This window comes from Equus asinus, chromosome 13, assembly GCF_041296235.1.
Source record: "Equus asinus isolate D_3611 breed Donkey chromosome 13, EquAss-T2T_v2, whole genome shotgun sequence".
In the NCBI taxonomy this organism is placed as follows: Eukaryota; Metazoa; Chordata; class Mammalia; order Perissodactyla; family Equidae; genus Equus; species Equus asinus.
In genome coordinates this window covers 39,827,790-39,835,442 of record NC_091802.1, presented here as the reverse complement: position 1 = coordinate 39,835,442, position 7,653 = coordinate 39,827,790, and the positions used below count along the sequence as shown (strand labels likewise).

The 7,653-nt window shown below is 57.0% G+C and overlaps 1 protein-coding gene across 1 annotated transcript; it reads left to right on the top strand.

Annotated features, from left to right (window-relative positions):
* Window positions 1-7,384, top strand: NR1D1 (nuclear receptor subfamily 1 group D member 1). The gene is made up of 9 exons (XM_070483211.1): window positions 1-244; window positions 344-546; window positions 3,204-3,545; window positions 3,825-3,913; window positions 4,017-4,161; window positions 4,526-5,169; window positions 5,476-5,661; window positions 6,187-6,397; window positions 7,046-7,384. The coding sequence occupies exons 2-9, from the start codon at window positions 516-518 to the stop codon at window positions 7,243-7,245; spliced, it is 1,848 nt and encodes a 615-aa protein (XP_070339312.1). The 5' UTR covers window positions 1-244; window positions 344-515; the 3' UTR covers window positions 7,246-7,384.
* The last annotated feature ends 269 nt before the right edge of the window (window positions 7,385-7,653 follow it).

Genomic DNA, 7,653 nt, shown 5'->3' with positions numbered 1-7,653 from the left:
TGAGATTGGCAGAGTGAAATATTGCTGCCGAGGCAACGTAGCAGAGCACACGTCTCGCTTCTTTGCGCCTGGGTGCCCCGTTTCTCCCCATCACCTACTTACTTCCTGACTGCAACCTCTCTCCCTTTGGAACTTTTGCACCGGGAGCTCCAGATTCGCTACCCTGCAGCGCTGCGGAGCCGTCAGGCAGTGGCACCCCGTGCACTGCAGAGACCTGACCCTCCTTGCTACCTTCTAGCCAGAAGTACTGCAGGCTGATCCCCCTCGCCCCTCCTCCCCCATACTCTCTGCTCTTCCCATGCAAAGCAGACCTCCGTTGCCTCAGCGTCCTACCCTTCTGCAGGGCTGCAGTTCGGCCACCCCAAGACCTTGCTGCAGGGTGCCTCGGATCCCGATCGTGAGCCGCGGGGTCCACTCCCCGCCCTCAGCCAGTGCCCAGGGGGCGACGGCGGCAATTGCAACCTCCAGTTTGTGTCAAGGTCCAGTTTGAATGACTGCTCTCACCTGGTGAAGACATGACGACCCTGGACTCCAACAACAACACAGGTACTGAGGTTCCTTTACCCTCATCCTTTCTCTGTCACTGTCTCCTCACTTCCATCTGTGCCCTAGGACAACGGGAACTTTGTAAGGGACTGGGGACTCCCTCGGCCCGGGGATTTGCTAGCGCGCTGAGGGGCCTTAGGCTGGGAGTTCCAGAGCAGGCTATTTGGCCTGGGAATGCGCCCACAGGCGCCCCACCACCGCCTCGGGGTCCCAACGCTCCCTTGAGCCTGAAGGACTCGGATCACGGGCAGGAGGAAATGGAGAGCGGGTACGGGTGGTGAGGAACCGTTGAGAGGGACTGGGAGCTTTGGAGCAGTGCCCTGAGACGCCCCCATCTGTCCACCTCCTGCAGCTGTGGCCTGCCTGGCCTTCTCGGAAAGAGACCCCCTCCTTCCTCTCTTCCTCTTCCCCTAGTTCCCGCAGGCTCAAGGGAACCTGAGAAGGAGTGGGGCGATCGGGGCTCCTGGCAGGAGGGGCTGGGGGAATGGGTCGGATCTCACTGGGGAATCCTCAGTGACAGTAGAGAGCGGCACTTGAGGAGCCGGGAGAGTGGTGCTCGGCCCCAGGGAGGACACCCACAGCTCCCGGGTGGCCCGGAGGGCTCACATGGCTGCGGAGCCGGGCCCACGTGCTGCGTTTGTTTTCATTCAGCAGAAGCCGTGGCCGCCACCTCATTGGTCGTTGCCTCCCGGCCCCGTTACATAATGAGCTCCGCCCCTCCGGTCGCCCCGGCAACGCGTGTTCCATTCTCTCCTCCCCTCGGAAGTCCAGGCCCAGCTCGCTTTCGGGGCTCACCGGACAACCCCGACGCCGGGGAGGGGCGGGTCAGGGGCGGGCCTGCGGCTCCTGATTGACGGGAAATGGAGAGGGCGGGGCCTCGAGTTCCGGGGTTCCTCGTTGGGGAGCCACGTGCAAAAGGCACACGTGGAGCGGCGACGTGAGGCCGGCTGAGGGCCCAGCTCCCGCCCCGCCCCGCCGAGATCTGGGTGAAGCTGAGCTGACTCACCGCCCCCGCCTGCCTCCTTTTCCTGTCCGCCTGCCCGGCCCCCCCTCCTCTCTGTCACCCAAGCAGAGCGGAGTAAGATGGAGCTATCCCTGACCTCTCCTGGCCTCATGTTTACACTCCTCAAAGGGATCTCAGATGTAGCCACCCTTCTCCTCACTCTTTTCTTCTTCACTCCCTTAGCACCTAGTTCACTGTACTGCCTTTACACTCAGCTTCTCCACATTCCAAACTCTTTCTGTTCCCCAAGCATCACTTTTCTTAGTCCTGCAAACACTCTTCTCCTACTCCTACCAAACAAACAGCAGTCTGCCCCCTAAGGAGGCAAACAACTACATCCCAGAACATCGCTAAAAAGATCTCGTCTCTTTCATGGTTTTTGTTTTTTCACAGAAAGGAAAACTGAGACTCCTAGAAGGGAATTGATTTCCTCTAGGTTACAAATCAAGTTGGTGGTGACAGATCTAAATCTAGAACTAGACTCTTTTGAGCATCCTCTCATTTCCAGGTTGGAAATCTCTTCGGAGGAAGGTCTTACTCCCCTTTTGGGGCTGGGTGAAGTAGGTCAAGTTCATTCACAGACAAATAAATACCCCATCCCCCACCTCAGCCCTGAAACTGCAGGAGCTGATCTGTTGTGCAACTCTTTACAGGGAGCTGGGTTCACCCTGACCAACCTTGAGCTATTTTAGGGCTGCCCTGCCCAGCTTAGTGTGTGTCAGTGGGTGAGCAAGACATGTGCCTCTGGCGACACGGTGACATGGCCTGTATCAGCTCACACGTGTCCTGGGATCCTCCCTTCTCCCTCTCTGCTAGGTGCTTGGCAAGGGTGTGGCAGGCAGGTCACCTTTGTCTCCTGCTAATACCATGGGAACACGGCCACCTAGTTGGCAATGTAACCAGAAGGCCAAAGTCCCTGAGTGGCCAGAAAGCCAAGGTCATTGTCACCAGGCTGAGAGATCTGGAAGGGGGAATTCCAAAGCCTTAGGCTGAACAATTTGTTCTTCACTTCCACTTCTTGCAACTTGACTGCTAAGTCCTTCCTGGACTCAGAGGTAGAATCCACTCTGACTCATATTCTTGGAGGCCAGGTTCAGTACCTTCAGTTTTCCAGTTTTGGGCGAATGTGACTGTTTCACTCTTATAAGACCTCCACTCTCCTCACTGTTGGCTGGCTGCCCCTCCATGGTCTCATCCCTGGAATGGTCTTTGTGTTAAAATCGGCAGCTGTTTTTTTGGGAAGCCTGGGCATTATGAATGCATTTCAGCTGCTTATCCCATCCCCTGGTCTGCTGCTGGCAACTTAATTCATTAGCTGTGGTCAGTATTCCCCAGGAAGGCACCCAGGGCAGGGGGCACATATGTGAGATGCCCACAGGGGTCATCCTCTACGGAACTACCACACATCTAAGGCAGAAGCTGAATGTACCCTGCAAAGGGTCGTGGGTGTTGCTTGGCCGTGCTATGTCTAGTATGTGTTGGGGAGTTGCTTACTGTCGCTCTTCTGGGGACCCCAAGATTAGGGGTTCCACATGGTTAACTTCTGAGTGTCCAGCAGTGTTTGGGGGAGGCAAGTGGGGAGTGAGCAGGGTGGTGTCCTAGGACCACAGATATATGGCAGCTGACACCACCTTCTCTTGTGTTCTCTTGCCAGGTGGTGTCATCACCTACATTGGCTCTAGTGGCTCCTCCCCAAGCCGCACCAGCCCCGAGTCCCTCTACAGTGACAGCTCGAATGGCAGCTTCCAGTCCCTGACCCAAGGCTGCCCCGCCTACTTCCCACCGTCACCCACTGGCTCCCTCACGCAGGACCCAGGCCGCTCCTTTGGGAGCATTCCACCCAGCTTGAGTGATGATGGCTCCCCTTCTTCATCTTCCTCATCGTCGTCTTCCTCCTCCTCCTCCTTCTATAATGGGAGCCCCCCAGGGGGTCTACAAGTAGCCCTGGAAGACAGCAGCCGAGTATCCCCCAGCAAGAGCACCAGCAACATCACCAGTGAGTAAATTTCCAGGTGAATTAGGGGAAGGGAAGGTGGCCAGGCTTAGATTGGGAGTTGGGGTTCATGTGACACAGCTATTCCCAGGGCCCACCTTGGCCTCAGGTGTTTCTCCTAGAGTTGTACCAGCCTCTGTCCATCCCAGTCTGGTCCTTCGAGTGCCCCCTAGATACTGGAGCTCCTCTTCAGCTTTTCCCCCAGAATCTCCAGCCCAGAAGACCCCCATCTCTGGCCACTTGGACAGCCCTCCTGCTCACCCGCTGCCCCTCTTCCCACAGAGCTGAATGGCATGGTGCTACTGTGTAAAGTGTGTGGGGACGTTGCCTCGGGCTTCCACTATGGTGTGCATGCCTGTGAGGGCTGCAAGGTGAGGCCGGTTACGGGTAAGGTCAGGGGCAGGCAACCTCCTCCCACAGGACACATAGGCTTTGCCTAGACGGAGATGCTCACTTGCTGCTCCTGCCCTCCAGGGCTTTTTCCGTCGGAGCATCCAGCAGAACATCCAGTACAAAAGGTGTCTAAAAAATGAGAACTGCTCCATCGTCCGCATCAATCGAAACCGCTGCCAGCAGTGTCGCTTCAAGAAGTGTCTCTCCGTGGGCATGTCTCGAGATGGTGAGGCGACACTGTCATCCCACACACCCTCTCCCTTCCTTCCACCCAAAGTTTCTGAATTAATCCCTCCCTTAAAAAAAAAAGTCCCAAATGGAGATACATCGTACTGTGAGTCTCATCTGCATAGGGCATGCCCATATTTCATCCTCTTGGGTAAAGACACACTTCTTGCCCATTAGTGCCTCAGGTTACCTCCTACTGCAATCCCTACTTGGAAAACCCCCTCAATGGGTGTGACCTTGCTGGTTTAGTTCTGATGTGGAACCCCCAGCCTTCAGGGTCTCGCTCTTTCAGGAGGAAGGAAGGAAGAGAAGCATGTGAGTGTGTATGAGAACTTCCTGACACTGCTCTCATCCTGTCACAGCTGTGCGTTTTGGGCGCATCCCCAAACGAGAGAAGCAGCGGATGCTTGCTGAGATGCAGAGTGCCATGAACCTGGCCAACAACCAGCTGAGCAGCCAGTGCCCGCTGGAGATCTCGCCCACCCAGCACCCGACCCCAGGCCCCATGGGCCCCTCCCCACCGCCAGCTCCAGCCCCCTCACCCCTAGTGGGCTTCTCCCAGTTCCCACAACAGCTGACGCCTCCCCGGTCCCCAAGTCCGGAGCCCACAGTGGAGGATGTGATATCCCAGGTGGCCCGGGCTCACCGAGAGATCTTCACCTATGCCCATGACAAGCTGGGCACCTCACCTGGCAACTTCAATGCCAACCGTGCATCAGGCAGCCCTCCGGCCACCATCCCACATCACTGGGAAAGTCAGGGCTGCCCAACTGTCCCCAATGACAACAACATCATGGCTGCCCAGCGTCATAATGAGGCCCTGAATGGTTTACACCAGGCTCCCTCCTCCTACCCTCCCACCTGGCCCCCTGGCCCTGTCCACCACAGCTGCCACCAGCCCAACAGCAATGGGCACCGTCTATGTCCCACCCACGTGTACCCGGCCCCAGAAGACGAAGCACCTGCCAACGGTCCACGGCAGGGCAACTCCAAGAATGTTCTGCTGGTGAGGGCACTGGACTGAGGGGGCAGGGGGCCTGGAAGACTGGATTTAGCACAGGGCAGCTGGGTGTGCCTGGAGGCTAAGTGCAGAATATTCTCTTCCCAGGGGAGGATGCTCAGCCTTGCAGTCAGGGCCCTGCCTGGGAATCCCTGATCTCCACCTGGCACCTGATTGCTACTTTACCTGAAAGCCCAATTCTCCAGGGCCAGGGCCCCTAACCCAGGAAGAATCTGGGGACCAGCCATGCTGGGGGAGCCCATTTGAGCCAGCCTGGTGATATTTCCCTCCCCAAATCCTTCTCTCCTCCAGGCATGTCCCATGAACATGTACCCACACGGACGCAGTGGGCGAACCGTGCAAGAGATCTGGGAGGATTTCTCCATGAGCTTCACTCCCGCTGTGCGGGAGGTGGTGGAGTTTGCCAAGCACATCCCTGGCTTCCGTGATCTTTCTCAGCATGACCAGGTCACCCTGCTTAAGGCTGGCACCTTTGAGGTGAGTTACCCTTTGTGCTCCTTGCTCTTGACTTTGGGAAGGATCCAGCAGAAAGGCTTGCTGTCTGGGGTAGGCATGGGTTCTGAGAGGGTTTGGAACCCCAGTATCTTTGTCCTTACAAACTGACTGAGGAAGGAGGGGGCAGGATCCCTCCCATTTCTGCCTCAGGATGGCTAGGACTTCTGTCATCTCAGCTGGGGTCTAATCACATCCCATTACCTTAAAATAACACCTTAGGGTACACTGCTACCCCCATCTAGGCATGAGCAGATTCACTTCGGTGAAGTGCCTTGCCCAAGGCCACAGGCAGTGACAAAGTTGAGACTCAGATTCAGGCCTGCTGGACACTGAAGCCAGTGGGATGTTCCCCATCCTTCCACCTGGGCCCCCCCATTGCCCATTCAGAAACTACCCCATTCTTTTCTGAGAAATCTAAGGCAGCATCAGCAGACCTCTCCAAAAACTTTAGGGGCAATGTGGCAAGTGCTCCTCCCACCCCACCCTGGATAACTGTCCCCCCTTTAGGTGCTGATGGTGCGCTTCGCATCGCTGTTCAACGTGAAGGACCAGACAGTGATGTTCCTGAGCCGCACCACATACAGCCTGCAGGAGCTCGGCGCCATGGGCATGGGAGACCTGCTCAACGCCATGTTCGACTTCAGCGAGAAGCTCAACTCCCTGGCGCTTACCGAGGAGGAGCTGGGCCTCTTCACCGCGGTGGTGCTTGTCTCTGCAGGTAGGTCAAGCTCTCGCCTGAGCCTGACCCGGGGGAGGAGGCGGACGCAGTTCAATTCAACACACCTTTTATGGAGTACCTACTCTATGCCAGGCTCTGCACCGGGCACTGGGGATACAGACATGATTCAGACACAGTCTAGCTTGGGAGACAGACTCATGCCCGACTAATTATAAAACAGTGAGATAAGTGTCACAGTAGAAGCATGAACCAAGGGCTTTGGAAACACAGACAACTATTTCTGCCTGGGGGAGCTGGGGAAGGAGGTGATACTTGAGTGGGGCCTCAAAGGACAAGTAAGATATTGCCAGGCAAAGAGAGGGGGAAGGGCATCCCAGGCAGAGGGAACTACGGAGCAAAGAGCAAGGGAGCCTGGACATGTTTGGCCTCTTCAGGGAAGGAGAGTGGCCTGGTGGGGTGGGAGGTGACCAGCCCTGCTGAGCCCATGCTCCCAGTGCTCAGACACCTCCTGCTCTCGGGGCAGAGGCCTGGGAGAAGGAGTCGTGCTCCCCGCCTCCTCCTTCCCCGTCAGCCCTCTCAGGGGCTTCCCCGGGAGAGGCTGCATTGCCCGCCACGTCCTCACAGACCTCCGGTTCCTCGTCAGAGGAGCTCAGGGAGCCTGCCTCACTGCTGTCGTCTTCCCCACAGACCGCTCGGGCATGGAGAATTCCGCTTCGGTGGAGCAGCTCCAGGAGACGCTGCTGCGGGCTCTTCGGGCTCTGGTGCTGAAGAACCGGCCCTCGGAGACTTCCCGCTTCACCAAGCTGCTGCTCAAGCTGCCGGACCTGCGGACCCTGAACAACATGCATTCCGAGAAGCTGCTGTCCTTCCGGGTGGACGCCCAGTGACCCGCCCGGCCGGCCTTCTGCCGCTGCCCCCTTGTACAGAATCGAACTCTGCACTTCTCTCTCCTTTACGAGACGAAAAGGAAAAGCAAACCAGAATCTTATTTATATTGTTATAAAATATTCCAAGATGAGCCTCTGGCCCCCCGAGCCTTCTTGTAAATACCTGCCTCCCTCCCCCATCACTGAACCTCCCTGTCCTCCCCTATTTAAACCACTCTCTCCCCCCCTCATTCTCTAGCCCCCCGATTTGTTCTATTCCTGTCTCAAATCCAATAGTTCACAGCTGAGCTGGCTTCTGTGGTGTGTGCTCGTTTGGGGGCTGGGGTGGAAATACTGCCAAGGCTGGGGGCACACCTCTCCATCTGGTCAGTTTGTGGGATGGATACTCTGCCAGCAGATGGGAGGATA

Bases quoted from the DNA above. Each gene is read 5' to 3' on its own strand.
- NR1D1 (XM_070483211.1), top strand. From the start codon at position 516: ATGACGACCCTGGACTCCAACAACAACACAG. The intron at 3,546-3,824 runs GTGAGTAAATTT...CTCTTCCCACAG, and splicing joins GAGCACCAGCAACATCACCA to AGCTGAATGGCATGGTGCTA. The intron at 4,162-4,525 runs GTGAGGCGACAC...ATCCTGTCACAG, and splicing joins CGTGGGCATGTCTCGAGATG to CTGTGCGTTTTGGGCGCATC.